Below are 17,227 nucleotides of genomic sequence, written 5' to 3' on the forward strand. Positions count from 1 at the left end.
AATATGTACGCAACAGTTTGTTTACAATTTCGTTGTGAATGTTTAGACAAGGGAAGAAGAAGATTATAACGGTTCATTCAAAATCAACCAGCTGCAGCAGAGGCTGTATAAAAAAAAATATATGTATTCCAATTATAAACTATTAGAAGTTAAACTACGCATGCCCAATGATGAAGACACATTTCCCGTTGTGAAAGAACCAATAAATGTCGGTGTATACAGTGTGTCGCCCGAGGGAGTATTTGAGAATTGCAACAAACGTATGCGATTCTTTCAACCTTTAGTCACGTGTCCCTTCGCCCTAGGAGCCAACGAGAATTTACTTCAGGACGAAGATGTTGCAAATCGAAGTTATTTGGATACGCTGCTCCTATTCCTGACATCCACACAAGAAAGGCGCCAAATGATTAGGAAAACCGAATTTGTCTGCAGTCGCGATGTCTTAGTCCTGCTCTTGTGCACTCCTTACGATCGAAAAAAGAAATGGTCCATTGCGGTCAGTAAATATCGCAATACCATATATATGTGTCTGGTACCAGACGAGGACGTCGTCGAAAAATTGGACAATAGACGCATTCATATATTATACAAAAACTCTTTGCTGAAAAAGTTGCAACAACACTGTCTGGTATCAAGAGGTAACTAAAACATCATTAGACCAAATTTGTATATCACCCTCCAATTCCAAATTAATAACTAAAATCCGAGCTCGAATCCAATGAATAGTACAGAATGCTTTTCAGTCCAAAAATAACTGCAACCTGCTTATTTGTTTTATATATTAACTGATCTTACCCGCATTGCAGTTGAAGATTTGAATCGAATTGAAGATTATGAACAGAGAACGGAAAATGGTCAACTCTATGGTGTATTTAAGACGACTTTTGGTGACTCGCATCTCTTATTTGATGCTCCTGTCATCGCCGAGAACACTAATAATTACGCACTTAATGGAAAACTAAAGAATTGTTCTTTAACTAATACTGACAGTATTGGTCAACCCACAACGTTTGTGGATCTGCGTCTGCGACAGGATACAATGAGTGGTCCTGAATGGGCAGCACACTATACAAATGAGATGATTTTGTGGTGGGCGGAATGCTTCTTGACTGGCATCAAAACAATACACGTTGCCCAACATAATAAAGATTTGATTGTGAAACGGTTTCATGACTTGGTGGCGCGTGATCTTCATCTGGAGTGCGTAAGTCACCTGAGGAGTCTTTTATGGCGGCAGCAAATTAACTCTCTTTTATTATGTGCAGAAGAAACACTGGTCGGCGTACGCTTGTGCCAATTTCATGTCACGTTTCTTGATGGACATCAAAAAAGCTAATGGCTCCCGTGGACAGCCCTAATGCCGTTTATATGGTGGAATACGACCCAAAGGGAGAAGGGATCACCTACAGGGTTGAGGCGGAACGTAATGAGCATACATTCATACCCGATTGGTATACAAAAAAGTTTAAGCTGAACGGCAGTAGTAGCATGCCTTTTTAATATTCAGTATAAAGTTGAACATTTGTGTCTATTGATAAGTGAGGAGAGTTATGTTTAAGTTTATTGACAGCAGTAATTGAAATTTATGTAATCACACTATTAAATAATTTAATACAAGTTTTGTTTACATTTTGTTTAATTTTTTGTTTTTTGTTTCTGAGAATGCATTCGATTTTACAAAAATATGGAAATGCTACTTAGTTACATACTAAATTTAGACGCAGACACAGCTGTGTGTTGTTGGCTTACAGCTCGGTCTTCTTGGGCTTGGCGCTGCGATCGAAGCCCTTCAGTTCTGTGGTCGCCTCCTTGGCAATGTACTTGATGAAATCATCAAGTTCGCGACCGCCATTGTAGCTAACAGGCTTGTTCTTTGAATCCTTGGGCAGCCAGAAGAGCGTTGGGAAGCCGCGCACATTGAACTCTGGTGGCACATCGTTGGCCGTGGCATCCATCTTCACAATGGCAACATCTTCGTCCTGCAGCTTCTCGGCCAACTCATCGTAAATGGGAGTCAATTTCTTGCAGTGACCGCACCATGGGGCATAGAACTCGACCAGCGTATCCTTGCCGTTGTTGATGACAACCTCATCGAAGTTCTTGGCGACGGCAATCTTGACAGGTGCATCATTGGACTCGGGCACGGGTTCGCTCTTAATGTATGGCTCCAATTCGTTGGCCAGCAGCTTCTCAACGAAATCGTTCAGATTGTCCACGGAGAACTCTTCCTTGAGGGCATACTTGAGATTCTTGGCATCGCGGGCCAAAATGACGGGCTTATCACCGACAAAGTCATAGCCGAACTCATTCAATTCATGCTGGAAGTCATCCTTCGAGCTGATAGCGAATGTCAGCTGGCCGACGAACTCCTTGGCCACCTTAAGCACTCGGTTACGCCAGTAGTTGGTGCCCTTGGGGTTCTTTTGATAATCGACGCTGTAGTAAGCGGTGATCAATGGATTCTGGAAATCTTTGGATGTGTCCTGGGTGCGGTGACCAACCAAGCCATGGCTATAAAATAAATTGTTAGCCAACTGCTGAGATATTATTATTACCACACTTACAAGTTCTCCTTGATAAATGTGGTTAGATCAGACTCGGAGCTGCCCTCAAACTTGATGGTAGAGGCCTCAAATTTATTGCTCAGATGTGGGGCGCGGATGAGCACAATCTTATCGCTGTGTGGAGAAAATAACAAGGCAAGTTTTATGTTATTAAATGTTGGGTAAACATATCTTAACGACTAGACTAGATGAGAATTAACATCTACCAATTAAACACACGCTCGCAATGAAATGGAAAATGAAGATGTTGATCTTACAAAATGGAAAATGAGCAACTATTTATTATTAATTAAAAAATATATGAATGGCACGGTAGATGTATAAATGTAATCCCCATCTTGTTTGTTCCCATTCTTCGCTCCCTCACTTACGTTTCGCCCTGCTGCTTAAGAACATCCTTGTCCTCGCTGTGGCCAAAGCGATACTTCTCGCGATTCTTGTCGGCGAATTTCAGGAAAGTTTTAGCCAGCTTTGAGTCCACATCGCTGAAGTAGCCAAAGATTGTAGTATCTTTGGTGTCCAGGAACTTGGCAAGTTCCTCCACGCTGCGAACCTGCTTCGAAGCTGGTCCAACCTGAGCGCGCATATACTTGACTATGCCATTAGCCTCACGTGGTCCATTGTAGTCCTGTGACACCTCATCCTGGCGGAAGATCTTCAGTGTTGGATAACCGTTCACCGAGAACTTGCTGCACGTATCCTTGCCAGCCTCGGTACAGTCGACCTGTAAGATTGGAAAGAAGCTTAATAAAAGCTTTTCTCTTTATGTGGATGTTTAGCTTACCTTGGCCAATTTGATTGGAGGATCGTCATCCTTTACCAGCTCAGCTGCCTTGGCATATTCGGGCTTCAAGCGTTTGCAATGGCCGCACCTATAAAAAAAGGAAAGTAAAATAAAGACACGTCACAAATGTTCTAAAAAATGTGAGTAATTTTGTTTTTTTTTTATCAAGACGCTTACAACTTCCTCAAGAGTTCGCGGTCCTTATCAGGTCATAGTTTTAATGTTAATGTTTTGCCTTATCGCAATCTAAACGAAATGCGGCGCAATTAAAAACGCTTGTTCTGTGCTTATGTTGTAGCTGATAACGTCTGCCTTCCCTTCCCCCATTCCCAATCCAAAAAGGCTCAATTAGACAAGAAACATACTTTCAAAATTTAGATAGAGAACTTGCTTTGCCGGCCGGCATTTTGTGCCAAGAAACTTTTAATCGCTTTACTCTTTGTCTACGCACACATGAAAACGTAGCACGAACATACGTTTCCACACATACAGCTATAAAGAAATTCATTGCAGACAAGTTTACAGCATTCTCTACTATCAGCTCACACACACCTAGACAAAAGCTTACATTTTTACATAGAAATATATTTACACACACATTTCCATACATCCACTTGTATATAAGTGTGCACACATTCACCCACTAAAATGGCTGTCTCTTGCAATGTTAATCCCGGTACGCCGTTTTTTCACACGCCATCGCTGACGTGTACATTTGATTCGATTAAAATCGCCACAAGTACATTGATATACACTCAACAATGAGAGCGCTTAATGCGATTGGTAATTCGCAAATGCAATTTCACGCCAAATCATGCCACACCCACCCTTCGACCCCCACCCAAACACTTACCATGGTGCATAGAACATAACCAATGTTGTTTCATGCTGCTTCAGAGTCGACACAAAATTGTCATCACCGAGTTCCAGCACATCCTGTTCACCGGCATTTGCAATTGCAATTAAGCCAACAATAAATACTGTAGCAACTGAGCGCCACATTTTGTTCGATTTTATTAAACAACTCGCGTTAATATAAATTATATTAAGTATGAATACTGTCTAAACACCGCCTGCTTAATTTTTTCCGTCTAGGCCGGTCAACTGCGTTACTACAATTGAATTCTTCACATTAATAGCCACGTCATTGACATTTTATAACACTGCTGCTAGTCAGTGTTGCCAGGTTTTAACAGAAAAGTGCAATAGATTAAAAAAGCCAAACATAAAAATAAAAGGAAAATGAATAAAAAAAAAATCAAATTTACATCAAATAATTGGGGTTTCAATAAAAATTGTTTTGTTTGTTGTTTTAATTACTGCGCAATACACACGCAAATAAAAATAATAAAAAAAATATAAAAATGACAATAAATTATAGATAGATGCGTTAATTTTGGATTATATCATATATATTTGAAACTTATAAAATACATAAATACATATATAGGGGCAGCATAAAAATTAAGTTTGTTATTTTTTTATGTTTCTCTGTTTTTGGAAAACAAATTTTTTCTTTCAATTTGGAAAACCCATCGACTTGCTATAAAATATCGTCGATGCCTTCTCGTTAACATTATTTACTCCTCATTTTGAACTGCTTGCCCTGCCTTTTTGCGCAGACACATGGTCACACTGATGATGGTGGAAATAGACATATTCGATATTTAAAAAGCAGCTCTGATATATAACTCGATCAGCTAATAAATTAAAATCGGTTAATATTTTTATTACAAAAACCATGGAATAAAAATCGGTGAAGGGAATGACATATTTATACACGTATATTATAAAAAATATAGTACTGTTAATGTAGTGTAATCAAATATAAATTATGATGTAGTATAATTTGGTATATTTGTCAACGTTAGTATATTGTGAAATTCAACTTCAACACACTGAACGCCACGCTTGCAGTAACGAGGCTACAAGTTTCCTGTCTTGCCGAACACTCGTTCACTTTGTTCAAGTCTGTCGCCGTGTTAGCATAGACTTTGTGATTTCTCATTCAATTTATTCGAGAGTAAGTTTTAGTACCAAGTGAAAAATAAAATTTTTTGTGTATATTTAAAAAACATGGAAGTACAAGTGCAATGGAAATTCGCAGTGCATTTAATGATAAGTTTATAAACAAATATGCAGTTGGACTTTACATTTTGCATATTTTTAACATGTGGAAATATGTGTGTGTGCGTCACTGAAATAACCTATAAGAAAGCGCAAAGTGAAAGGTGACGAAGCGACACAAACACGTGGCAAGCAGCACATACAGATTGTACCATAAAATGTTGCTAATAATATTTAATTGTCTAAATGATTCATATTGCAATCTGCAATAGCAATATGGTGTAATTACCGTTGACGCCACGCCCACTTACTCGAGTCATCACCGGGTATTTGTCTATTAGTGATGCTAATTGGATTTCAAATCCATATTGTTTCGGTATAATATGTTTTAATTCATGAAACAATTAGTTCTATCAACAAATGCAGCAAAATATAAATTTTTGCACATGTGCTGAAAACGTGGTTTTTTTTGCATGCGCAAAATTTCCGGCCGCTTTCTCTATACATATGGCATAGAATTTCAAGATGGCGACGCAATGGTGTGACTGAATACTTGCAGCAACAAAAAGTCGATTAACTTTTCTCTTTGTGTAGACGAAATAATTTCGTACGACTTTGTGTGACATTTCCAAGTTTTATAATTTCGATTAATGTGAAATTCACTATCTATTGCAAGTACAAGTAAATGTGATTCAAAATGGCCGGCTTGGACTGCACTTTATTTCTTGATCGTTGCCTCTCGCTCTACCAGCCATTACTAGCTTGATCGTATATCTGCCTTTGTTCGAATCATTGTGTGCAGTCGCCATTTTAGTTCGCTCTCTCGCTCACACTCTTGATTAGTAAAGCGGCCGGCAACAGCGTCACACACACAAATGCCACATGCTTAGATTAAATTTGCTGGAAATTTCCCTGCACGAATGTATTCAAGTAGGTGTGTATGTGAGCATACATACACGCATTTAATTTTTTTGTAATTTAATGAACTCGATTTTCCATGATGATATTTATTCAGTTCTGCTACTGAAGAATTTTGACGAAAGCAAAAATACCAAAATCACTGAAAGAAAATCGAGCATCAAACGCTAGTTATTATTTTTGTCAAATTGTAAATTTTAAATTTTTTGCTCTTTGCACGTTTCTTTTTGTAACCAGTTTCGTTTGTGCCTTTGTTACACACATCCACCACCAAGACATGCGGCGGCTGCAGATAAACCTAACCTCAACGGAGCGAACGTTCCACAACAGCAAAATGCTTAAAATGCGGACGCAAACACGTTTTGATTTGAGGTTAGGTTGACCTGCTGGGCACGCAAACAAATGTAATAAATCAAACATTTTCAAATATGAAGGAATTTTGTGTCATTTTAAGACAATCCCCCGCTCTGACTACTAATGTTTGCCCAAATAATTATTTTTTTGCTAACAAATTTTGTTTACCCATCTGTTTCTCCCTAAATTGCGATTTGTACCTGTGTGAACCCAATTACACACAAACCAATACACACCTGATGCACGTTGTACTCAATACATCCCACAACAACAACCAACAACATCAACCACTTATAGCTATCCTATAAACCAACATGGGCAAGGAAAAGATTCACATCAACATCGTCGTGATTGGACACGTCGATTCCGGCAAGTCCACCACCACCGGTCACTTGATCTACAAGTGCGGTGGTATCGACAAGCGTACCATTGAGAAGTTCGAGAAGGAAGCTCAGGAAATGGGCAAGGGCTCCTTCAAGTACGCATGGGTTTTGGATAAATTGAAGGCCGAGCGTGAGCGTGGTATCACCATTGATATCGCTCTGTGGAAGTTCGAGACTGCCAAGTACTACGTGACCATCATCGATGCTCCCGGCCACAGAGATTTCATCAAGAACATGATCACTGGTACCTCCCAGGCTGATTGTGCCGTCTTGATTGTTGCTGCTGGTACTGGTGAATTCGAGGCCGGTATCTCCAAGAACGGCCAGACCCGCGAGCACGCTCTGCTTGCCTTCACCCTGGGTGTCAAGCAGTTGATCGTTGGTGTCAACAAGATGGACTCTTCTGAGCCACCATACAGCGAGGCCCGTTATGAGGAAATCAAGAAGGAAGTGTCTTCATACATCAAGAAGATCGGCTACAACCCAGCTGCCGTTGCTTTCGTGCCCATTTCCGGATGGCACGGCGACAACATGTTGGAACCATCGACCAACATGAACTGGTTCAAGGGATGGAAGGTAGAGCGCAAGGAGGGTAACGCTGATGGCAAGACCCTGATCGATGCTCTCGATGCCATTCTGCCACCCAGCCGTCCCACTGAGAAGCCTCTGCGTCTGCCCCTGCAGGATGTCTACAAAATTGGTGGTATCGGAACAGTACCCGTCGGTCGTGTGGAGACTGGTGTCCTGAAGCCCGGCTGCGTTGTCGTCTTCGCCCCAGCTAACATCACCACTGAGGTTAAGTCCGTGGAGATGCACCACGAAGCCCTCACTGAGGCTGTTCCCGGAGACAACGTTGGTTTCAACGTTAAGAACGTGTCCGTCAAGGAATTGCGTCGTGGCTACGTTGCCGGTGACTCCAAGGCCAGCCCACCCAAGGGTGCTGCTGACTTCACCGCTCAGGTCATCGTGCTGAACCACCCTGGCCAGATCGCCAACGGTTACACTCCAGTGTTGGATTGCCACACCGCTCACATTGCTTGCAAGTTCGCTGAGATCAAGGAGAAGGTCGACCGTCGTTCCGGCAAGACCACCGAGGAGAACCCCAAGTTCATCAAGTCTGGTGACGCTGCCATCGTCAACTTGGTGCCCTCCAAGCCTCTGTGCGTTGAGTCCTTCCAGGAGTTCCCTCCTCTGGGTCGTTTCGCTGTCCGTGACATGAGACAGACCGTCGCTGTCGGTGTCATTAAGGCTGTTAACTTCAAGGATGCTTCCGGTGGCAAGGTCACCAAGGCCGCCGAGAAGGCCACCAAGGGCAAGAAGTAGCTGGTTTCCTTCGATACCATTAACAACAACATCAACGCAAACAATATGATACAGCAGCCACCAACACTCAGCAACAACAGTAAGCAAAAGAGTAGAACACAAACACCTGTCCTGGGCAAGATGAACGATAAGATGATGTTCCAGCAAAAGCAAAAGTTTAATTTTTTCCATCGCAAAGAATTTCGTCGGATACGAATGTTTGACGCCATCGAAGCTGCCTAAGCGATTGAGTGGAGAGGAGAGCAGCCGACCAAGCAGAAAGAGAAGACGGAAGACTTTAATCAAACTAACCCCCCCTCAATCTTAAGTTTACCTACATGTATAATATTATAATGAATGGATTTCATTGTAATATTATATTTAGTTCGTATAATTGCGTAGCAGTAGCGCAGGCGTATAAGCATTTATGTATTCATTCGTATAAATTAAAATTTTGATTTTATATCTTATCTTACTTTTGCACCAACTACTTTGTACACTATAATTTGAAACAAAAACACTAGAAGAAACAAAAAGATAAATAACTTTATTTACAAGAAATAAAACCGCATCATTTTGTATTTATTCGTTTTCACGCATTTTCAGCACTTTTTAGGTTGCCATCTTTTTATTTACAGCGTCAATTTTGATTATGATTTCAATTTTCCATCAACCTGCAGCGATTTATTCCCTAAATAGTATCATTAGACGCTCGATTCATTAGCCCTAAATGGGAACTGTTAAAAGTACAAACCTACAACAAACAGTACAAGGAAAATGCAAACAATACAACTCAATTTACCTCATTTACTTGCAAAGTAAAATGCAAACGATATTTCAAATAAAGCGAACGATTGCTAAATGGATTAATTCAATGTGTGTTTAATCTTCGTCTTGGGTTCACAATATTTAAACGATAATATATATAATACAATTAAAATTTGGAAAAAATTCAAACCAACCCAAATTGAAACTCAACCAAAGTTTATTTGTTGATCACCAATGCCGGGTCTTTATAGCAGACTTTCAGGTTCTTTCTATTCGGTCTCTCGGGTTCCTCACGCGGATCCTCGTAGCGAATGCCGTAGGGGGTGACTATAGCGCTCTTCATCAAATATTTACTAAACTTTTGAATTTGCATAGCCGTTATGCTGTCCAAAACCCAAGCGGGAGTTAGGTAAATGCGATCATCTTCGGCGCGTCGCTTATCGCCAACGATGAACTTGGCCTTATAGCGATTCTCAGTTATCTTAGCGCCTCCTAGGAACAGCAGCTCCTTGATGTTATTGAAGGTTATAGGTCGGCAGAGAGATGAAACGTAAAAGGTTTCCATATAACGGAAAAGTTCACACTTATAGGATATGCCAAACGCTTGACGCTCCGTGCGACAAATCTGTCAAATGAAAATATTTGATGATAAACGGAATGAGATTTGATTACTCGGATGTACGACTCACCTCAATGGCACGTGAGAATGAAGTGAGTTCATATTTCTCCTCGTTTAGCCATTTGCCTGCACGCATCGAATCCAGAATCCATTTGTAGTTCACAATCCAAACGCCACGCATCAAGCCACGCAAAAGATTAAGAGTGCGGCGAGGCTCCAGGCTAACCAGGTGAGTGGTATTCTTGGTGACTGTAGGATCCAGGCGCATTCCACGTAATTTACGTATGGCCTGAGATTGCGTGTTGAAACAGAAGGTCAATTGGCAATGGGGGAACGGGCAGACGATGTACAACAAGCAAGGATAAATTAATGCGATTGAACTTTTTGTTTTTTTGCAATATTTATATGTGGTTTATTTGTGTAAGTGTATAAAAGTATGCCAATTAACAAGAACTGCGTGTCAACTAATAATGTTTAATCAATACTTATTGAATTTGAAAATACAACTTTGAAAAACTAATACTACTTTCGATTATGTGATTACAAATGGATGAGGGATATGCTCTTCCTCTAATTAATTCACAATTAAAAACATTGCATTAACGTGTATAACTACATAACTACAGAATAAAGAGTATAAAAGATGTACGGATCTAAACGTCCTGCATAAAAGAATCAAAATTATCTAACGTTCGGTCGATGTGTTACCAACCTTGTGGATGACCTGCACCTGATCCTTATGCATGTTGGTGTGCACTAAAGTATGCAATATAGCCTGTTTTTTTAGCGAAGATCTTCTGCGCATAACTATCGGAGTTGTGCTTTCAGCGCTATTAACATCGCCTTCCTTTTGTACATTGGGTCCAACTGCAGCCGTCGGTTTAGGCGTTGCCAAAGTTCGTCGGCGTTTCAGGGTGCCACTTGAAGATGTGCTTCCAATTGAACTGCGACGTCCTTTCTTGCTTGATTTCGGAGGTGTGACAATCACCTCTTCATTAGGTGTAAAAAGTTTTCGCATTTTTGGTTCAGCCTTTTCCATCTGCTTGTCAGCAGCACTAATTGCATCAACAGCCACCGCCTGCAGTGGCACCAAAGGGCGAGGCTCGTCGTTCTCCATGTCAGGGACCAAGGCCAGAGATCGCCGCTTTGATGTGGTATTAATGTGATTAATACGATCGTTTATCAACTCCATATCTACGCTAAAGATCGTTCGACGTCGATTTGCGATAGAACTCGAGCTGGAGCTACCTGGCAAACGAGTTGAGCTGAAGATTGGCACTGGTGTTTCGGAGCTGTCTGGCGACGTTTTGGTGGTTACGAAGCTCTCTTTTGACGTTTGTGGCGTTGTGTCTACCAGCATGCTACTCGAACTTTTTGATCCCAAATAAGGATTAACATTCTCGTTGTTCATCTCACTGATTTCCATGTGTTCGCTTACATACATTGTACGGCGTCCCTTTACTTTTGATATAACGTGAGCAAATGTCGGAGTAATGTCCATCGATTGTTCAACATGATTGGTTTTGTTTTCATTTGGTTGCTCGACCAACGTCTCTTCGGCGATCGATTGAAACGATGGCTTCTTCAGCACCTTTGGTGTGTTAGGCTCTACTGTCGTCGAAATGTGGGTTAAGCTACGACGGCGCGTTATCCTCGACTCACTCACTGCCGGTGACTGCAGGTCAGTTGCCTGCAAAGACGAGCGACGACGCGTTCTGGGCTCATCCGGCTCCGATGTGGGCGGAGGTGTGGAACACTCTTCGTGAACTGTTGACTTGGCTATTAGGCTGCGTCGTCGCGTCATCCGCGGTTCTGATTGCACTTTGTCGCTGGCAATGTCAATTGTATTCACGGAGCTGCTGCGACGAGGAGTCCGAACTTGTGGTCTTTGAACGTGTGCTGGTTCCACACTAATGGAACTGCTCCGTGGTTTGCTAGCTCGTTTCTCTTGGCTGAAGTTCAAACTCTTTGGGGCCATTGAATTTTCCCTTGCCACATCGCCAATGGCATTGAAATCGACTTCATTTGACTGGGCATTGGGTTCCTTTGATTCCGTTCTTTGTGGAGTGTTGAAGAAGCCATTTGTGATTCTGTGAATGATGAACAAATATTAGTAATCATTTAAATATATTTTAGGCAACGCTCATTACTTACCTGTTTAGTAGCTTGGTAGCTGGCGATTCTGTGACCTCGTCTTCCACAAGATGTTTGTTTTGGCTCAAAGGTTTAAAGAAGCGAGTAATGTCATTCTGCTAAATAAATAAAATTCGATTACAAGTGTATTGAAATCAATGCACAATAGTTTACCTTGGGCGTGGAAGTTGGAGTTCTTGCTGCTGCCGTGGCTGCCTTCTTACTTTTCTCTTGATCCTTTAAGCCAGTTGGTGTTGCTGGCCGCTTGCGTCGTTTATTGAGTTCCGAGTCTGGTTGCATATAACGAGCGCGCTGAAAAAAGGATTTATCATTGGATTGATTATAAAGACGCAACGTAAACTGATAAATGCTTCGTTTGTTATTGCTGCTGCTGTTGCTGTCGCTCGTTTCGTTTCGCAACTGCTTCTGTCAGTCACATTTAGCTAAAATCACTGTTTTATTTGTTTATTATGTACGTGATATCAGCACCGTTGTTCGCAGGTGTTTTAAATGTTTATATTGGCGAGACTTTTATCTACATCACGAATCTCTCGTTCGCTCTCGCTCTCTTTAAGAAGTGGATGAAACCAGATTTAACTGTTCTATATACGAAATATAAATTTACAAAAATTACATTTCAGATGTTTTCTTTTTTTTAAACAAACAAAAGAAATGTATTGAAACTATTTACATTCAAATCGAATATAAATTGCGCCTTTAATTTGTATATTTGTATTTTTCTTCTAAAAATAGGTGTGGTAACATTGGTCGCCATTTGCGTATGCAGCCCTGTTCTCTCGTTCGATCTTTCGCTCTCGTCTGTCTCTCTCGCTCTCAGCGTTTGCGCTGTTTGAGCAGCAAGATAGAGCAACCCCCGTTGTCGTATAAAAATTGCTTCAACACAGTCGTTAGCTTCAGTCTGCGGCTCATTCAATGCTTGTCGTCGCGCTCAATCAACATTCTCTGGCTGTTGAAAAAAATCCAATTAAACGAACAGTATTACGCGTTCTGATAGTATATAGTCAATTCATTGAACTATAAACAATTCCATGCATTGGCACGCATCCGCCATACAGCGATAAGCAACAAGTGTGACCCTCTTACGCCCCCTCGCTGCCGGCTAACAACAAATTAAGAGAGCCAAAAAATAGCAAAACCAAAAAACTAAATGTGAAACTTTGTTTGTTTTGCTATTATTGTCAACAGAAGTACAAAAAACTAAACGAGCAGAATCAGTGCAAAGAACTTAGAACGTGGCACTTTCCATAGAGCAGCGTCGATGAAGTATCGTCTGCTTGAGCAGTCTTGGAAAAATAATTAAGAAAACTTGTTTTCCCCCCACACAGACTGACATTGTATTGCGATAAGACGTACATAAATTACAAAGACGGTGCAATTATAGAACAATTATAATATCAGCAGAGCCAGAACCAGACTGAGACAGGCACCAAAGTAAACAAAACAAAGCAAAAGCAAAGATGATACCTGGTTATGGACCCGTGACACAAGCCCTATTGGGCACGCTTCTCACCTGGGGCCTCACGGCAGCAGGTGCAGCATTGGTCATCTTCGTGCGCGGCAACCAGCGACGCTCATTGGATGCAGCTCTGGGCTTTGCAGCTGGCGTCATGATCGCCGCCTCGTTCTGGTCATTGCTCAGCCCTGCTATTGAAATGGCCGAGACCTCAAATTTGTATGGCATTTACTCGTTTCTACCTGTCGCCGGTGGCTTTCTGCTTGGATCAATCTTTGTGTATGGCTGCGACAAACTGATGTCGTATCTGGGCCTCAACAGCACCAATATGATGATACAAATGACCCAAAGCAAGGATAAGGCCGATATAGCCATTGATGAACTCAAGCAGAACGGCGGCGCGAAGGCACGTCAGACATCCAAGAGCTTGGACAGCTTCTCCGATTGCCTGAGTGTCCAGCATAGCGGTGGTGAGTCAAGACGCCGCAAGAAGGGCAGCATTAGCGAGGTCGAGCAATGCACGTACACCGCTGAGGCTGCATTGGAGCAGCAGCGGGCACAGGAAGCGCTGTCACAATGGAAGCGCATCATGTTGCTGGTGGTGGCCATAACGGTGCACAATATACCCGAGGGTCTGGCAGTGGGTGTCAGTTTTGGTGCCGTGGGCACCACAAACTCATCGACATTCGAGAGTGCCAGAAACCTGGCCATTGGCATCGGCATTCAAAACTTTCCCGAGGGATTAGCGGTCAGTTTGCCGTTACATGCCGCCGGTTTCAGTGTGTTGCGTGCGTTCTGGTATGGACAATTGTCGGGCATGGTGGAGCCCATCTTTGGCGTTCTAGGAGCTGTGGCGGTCACCTTCGCTAATCTCATACTTCCCTATGCACTGTCGTTTGCGGCTGGCGCCATGATTTACATTGTTGCCGATGATATATTGCCCGAGGCACATGCTAGCGGCAATGGCACGATTGCGACATGGGGAACTGTCTCTGGATTCTTGATAATGATGTGCCTGGAGGTTGCACTATCCTGATGTGGCCTCCTTCACCTCCACCTCCACCTGCATTTCCTACACTCCCAGAAAATCCTCAACAATGTTCCTACGTGTGATAGTTATTGCAAACAGCGAGGACTCATAAATCATCAGTGTGTAAATTTGAAAATTCGAACGTACTTAATGCGCATTTCTTGTATGTAAATAGCAGAAGCAGCCGCAGAACAGGCTTTATATGATATTTTGTATGTTTAAATTGTCTAGTACTTTTATTATATATAGCTATTTATATATATACTTCACTGTTTGTACATATGTACATATATGTGTATGTATTTGTTAAAATCTCAGAAAAACACAAAACGTTGCCTGTAGCGCGTTTAACGCCAGCCCCAAAACGAAATGCAAAACCCTACACAAGTATTTTTTATAAGTAACTTGAACATTTTATGTACTGACGACGACGCAGCCGCCGCCTCGCAACGTCTTGCCTTGCCCCTAAAGTCGACGTACATCCATCTATCGAGTTATGTAAATGAATGCGAATAATAATAATAGCGTATAAATTGTATTCTTGTGAAGCGGCGGTAAACAGACGTGTGCATGTGAAATAGGTTTTAAGTTGTCATCGTTGATCAGCTTTGTCTTTTAAACTGTCGTAATATTTAAGTAATAAAACATAATGTATGCATATACTGTTGTATATATAATAAGAAACTGCACTTTTTTTTTACTCTCGACTCTTAGCTATGCCTGTTGCCAAATTCCTGCTAGTTTGTGTTGATAAACAGGCAAAAGACACAACAACTCGACAACGTTACACGCAAATTGAATTAGATAACACAAGTTGGCCAAACAAAAACAATAATAACATTTGTCGTCCCTTGATAAGAATCTGTCAGGCTGAAAGCCCAAATGATGTGAAATGAAATACGTGAACTTGCAGACGGCACTCAGAACTGCGCTACGAAGAACAGAATGTATTCATGCGACTTTTTGTTGCCATACCCTGTACTTCAAAGATATCAAGAGTCGTAGAACGTGCATGGCTAGCAAATTTCGTATACAAACTAATGCAGGTAATCTTATGAACTATGCTCGAGTAAACGTAATTGAAAAGAGCCCGTAAGCTTATCTGAGTCATTGCCTAGGTTTTTTTTGTTCTTCATTTTTGATAATGCAGTGCTTCTTATCAAAGCCATGTTGTCAACTAAACAATTAATCAATTTGCAAGTACTCTAGTACTTCTATGTACTATGTTATATGGGTTCTTTTATGGCGCTCATAAACCAATTAAATTGCTACTAGCAGTGAGTGGAATGGATCAATTAAAACGTAAAATTGTACTATGTAAATATCGAAAAATGAATGAACGTACACTACGCAACCAAGTGGCGAGAATTCAAAGTTTAGATATTTGATATTAGGTGACCCATTTAATTGGTGATCACTTACCGTCAATTTACCGTAGAGCTCCGGATATTCATACATATGGATATTACTAATGGGAAACTGTTTTGGCTCACAGAGGCGACGCTGCACTTTGCATGCCTCAATCCACAATATGGACACAATGGGTATATTCCAGCTCTGAGCACGTTTATATGTTGACAACAAGCCGTCCTTGAAGACCACGTGTGTGGTAGTGCTGTCAGACCGTACATAGATTGCATATAATTAAGTAATATAACCGCTTATAAAATGTGCAACATACCGCAATAGGCGATCATTCACTTGGGCGCCCAGTTTGGAAATGATGGATTTGACGCCCTCAGAGCGATTGTCGTTGCCAGTGCGTACTTCAACGTAGACAATTACATCCTTTAAGATATCGGATAGACTTGTCTCTGGAACCGGATTACGTTCGTCTGCTGTAATAATGCTTTGTTCGGCAAGTGGTACATCAAAATTGGTATATGCTTTATTTGGACTCCTGTTAAGATAATCTTATTATACCTTTTGCCTGTAACGTGAAATTGTTGGCTTACCTTAAGGCACGTAGGGCACGCATGCGCAAAGAGGCGCTGGGACTATTGAGATCTCTTTGCATGCGTAAAACATTGGCATCCTGGTGGGGCATCATTCTTCGTAAATGCTCTGAAGGGCTGACTGGTTTGCTTGCATCCCTGGATTTGGGCGTCATTAGCATATGTGCAATCGCTGGTGCAGTTCCGATTTGCGCCGTCGACATTATATCAGGGACAGAAGACTGCGAGGTGCACAAGTCCACAAAGTTTTCCTTTATCTCTGAATGCATTAAAAATATAAATTGAATTGTAATCTAAAATAATATTACGCACGTTCAGACATTGTTTTTTTTTTGTTATGCTGTGTGCAGTTTGCGAACACAATGGTAATTTTTAACAATCACTTTAAATTTTGAGCTTTCTAAATAAAAATAAAATATCTGGGTAATAATTAATAAAATAACAAAGCTAACCTGATGCAGCAACGAGCGTTGCCTTTGAATGCCAACGGAACTCGTTTGTTTTCCTATGTATCGCCTCTGCTTATTATTGTATGATAAAGTAAGTTTACTAACTGTTTATGTTTTATTTAATAATATTGCTTTAATTTTATTGATATATTTTGAGATTTATAAATACAATTTATAAAATCACTTGGCGGCTACCTAGCGTTAGCATCAGTGTGACCACAAAACTAATTTTGAAATACTATTTCCCTTAAAAGTAAAAAAATATACTGCTTTTAGCTGTTTGGTTACACTATATTTTATAATTTCCATTAAAAGTAGCTATATTTTAATTGCTTTTAATTTCATTAATATTAAAAAGCGTTGCGATGATGTTCTACGACTTTTGCCACGTTCTGATCAGATTGATATGAAAAAGCAACAATTTTTC

The 17,227-nt window shown here is 41.1% G+C and overlaps 5 protein-coding genes and 1 non-coding gene across 10 annotated transcripts; 4 read left to right on the top strand and 2 right to left on the bottom strand.

Moving 5' to 3' along the window:
* Positions 1-68: 68 nt before the first annotated feature.
* Positions 69-2,257, top strand: LOC132794067 (protein cutoff). 2 transcript variants are annotated; one of them, XM_060804296.1, is made up of 3 exons: positions 69-638; positions 807-1,200; positions 1,266-2,257. In XM_060804296.1, exons 1-3 carry the CDS (start codon positions 122-124, stop codon positions 1,315-1,317), a joined length of 963 nt encoding a protein of 320 aa, XP_060660279.1. In that variant the 5' UTR covers positions 69-121; the 3' UTR covers positions 1,318-2,257. The 2 variants fall into 2 exon arrangements, with proteins under 2 accessions (XP_060660279.1, XP_060660278.1); XM_060804295.1 differs by having other exon boundaries at positions 70-638; positions 807-1,204.
* On the bottom strand, positions 1,619-4,469 carry LOC132794063 (protein disulfide-isomerase A3). Its single transcript, XM_060804292.1, has 5 exons — positions 4,202-4,469; positions 3,349-3,436; positions 2,936-3,288; positions 2,565-2,678; positions 1,619-2,511 (listed from the first exon to the last, which is right to left on the bottom strand). The coding sequence occupies exons 1-5, from the start codon at positions 4,348-4,350 to the stop codon at positions 1,746-1,748; spliced, it is 1,470 nt and encodes a 489-aa protein (XP_060660275.1). The 5' UTR covers positions 4,351-4,469; the 3' UTR covers positions 1,619-1,745.
* Positions 4,470-5,226: 757 nt separating this feature from the next.
* Positions 5,227-8,953, top strand: LOC132792343 (elongation factor 1-alpha 1). The gene is made up of 2 exons (XM_060801657.1): positions 5,227-5,371; positions 6,985-8,953. Exon 2 carries the CDS (start codon positions 7,002-7,004, stop codon positions 8,391-8,393), a length of 1,392 nt encoding a protein of 463 aa, XP_060657640.1. The 5' UTR covers positions 5,227-5,371; positions 6,985-7,001; the 3' UTR covers positions 8,394-8,953.
* Positions 6,408-6,482, top strand: LOC132794575 (small nucleolar RNA snR61/Z1/Z11). Its single transcript, XR_009633248.1, has one exon. It is a non-coding gene; the product is annotated as a small nucleolar RNA snR61/Z1/Z11 (small nucleolar RNA).
* Positions 8,954-9,238: 285 nt separating the features above from the next.
* Positions 9,239-16,989, bottom strand: LOC132792342 (microcephalin). Of its 4 annotated transcripts, none has more exons than XM_060801655.1 (9): positions 16,804-16,989; positions 16,352-16,610; positions 16,078-16,296; positions 15,819-16,011; positions 12,067-12,204; positions 11,914-12,011; positions 10,472-11,849; positions 9,830-10,048; positions 9,239-9,765 (listed from the first exon to the last, which is right to left on the bottom strand). In XM_060801655.1, exons 2-9 carry the CDS (start codon positions 16,552-16,554, stop codon positions 9,358-9,360), a joined length of 2,856 nt encoding a protein of 951 aa, XP_060657638.1. In that variant the 5' UTR covers positions 16,555-16,610; positions 16,804-16,989; the 3' UTR covers positions 9,239-9,357. The 4 variants fall into 4 exon arrangements, with proteins under 4 accessions (XP_060657638.1, XP_060657639.1, XP_060657637.1 ...); XM_060801656.1 differs by lacking the exon at positions 16,804-16,989 and adding an exon at positions 16,664-16,785 and having other exon boundaries at positions 16,352-16,602; XM_060801654.1 differs by lacking the exon at positions 16,804-16,989 and adding an exon at positions 16,664-16,778 and having other exon boundaries at positions 11,914-12,008.
* Positions 12,788-15,059, top strand: LOC132792344 (zinc transporter ZIP11). Its single transcript, XM_060801658.1, has one exon. The coding sequence runs from the start codon at positions 13,371-13,373 to the stop codon at positions 14,400-14,402; it is 1,032 nt and encodes a 343-aa protein (XP_060657641.1). The 5' UTR covers positions 12,788-13,370; the 3' UTR covers positions 14,403-15,059.
* Positions 16,990-17,227: the final 238 nt, after the last annotated feature.

This window comes from Drosophila nasuta, chromosome 3, assembly GCF_023558535.2.
Source record: "Drosophila nasuta strain 15112-1781.00 chromosome 3, ASM2355853v1, whole genome shotgun sequence".
NCBI classification, from domain to species: domain Eukaryota; kingdom Metazoa; phylum Arthropoda; class Insecta; order Diptera; family Drosophilidae; genus Drosophila; species Drosophila nasuta.

Bases quoted from the DNA above. Each gene is read 5' to 3' on its own strand.
- LOC132792344 (XM_060801658.1), top strand. From the start codon at position 13,371: ATGATACCTGGTTATGGACCCGTGACACAAGCCCTATTGGGCACGCTT.
- LOC132792343 (XM_060801657.1), top strand. From the start codon at position 7,002: ATGGGCAAGGAAAAGATTCACATCAACATCGTCGTGATTGGACACGTC.
- LOC132792342 (XM_060801652.1), bottom strand. The intron at 16,012-16,077 runs GTATGTTGCACA...ACGGTCTGACAG, and splicing joins GTGAATGATCGCCTATTGCG to CACTACCACACACGTGGTCT. The intron at 9,766-9,829 runs GTGAGTCGTACA...TTCATTTGACAG, and splicing joins CATTCTCACGTGCCATTGAG to ATTTGTCGCACGGAGCGTCA.
- LOC132794063 (XM_060804292.1), bottom strand. From the start codon at position 4,350: ATGTGGCGCTCAGTTGCTACAGTATTTATTGTTGGCTTAATTGCAATT. The intron at 3,437-4,201 runs GTAAGTGTTTGG...CTTTTTTTATAG, and splicing joins GTTATGTTCTATGCACCATG to GTGCGGCCATTGCAAACGCT. The intron at 2,512-2,564 runs GTAAGTGTGGTA...TTTATTTTATAG, and splicing joins ACATTTATCAAGGAGAACTT to CCATGGCTTGGTTGGTCACC.
- LOC132794067 (XM_060804295.1), top strand. From the start codon at position 122: ATGTATTCCAATTATAAACTATTAGAAGTTAAACTACGCATGCCCAAT. The intron at 639-806 runs GTAACTAAAACA...CCCGCATTGCAG, and splicing joins ACACTGTCTGGTATCAAGAG to TTGAAGATTTGAATCGAATT. The intron at 1,205-1,265 runs GTAAGTCACCTG...TATTATGTGCAG, and splicing joins GTGATCTTCATCTGGAGTGC to AAGAAACACTGGTCGGCGTA.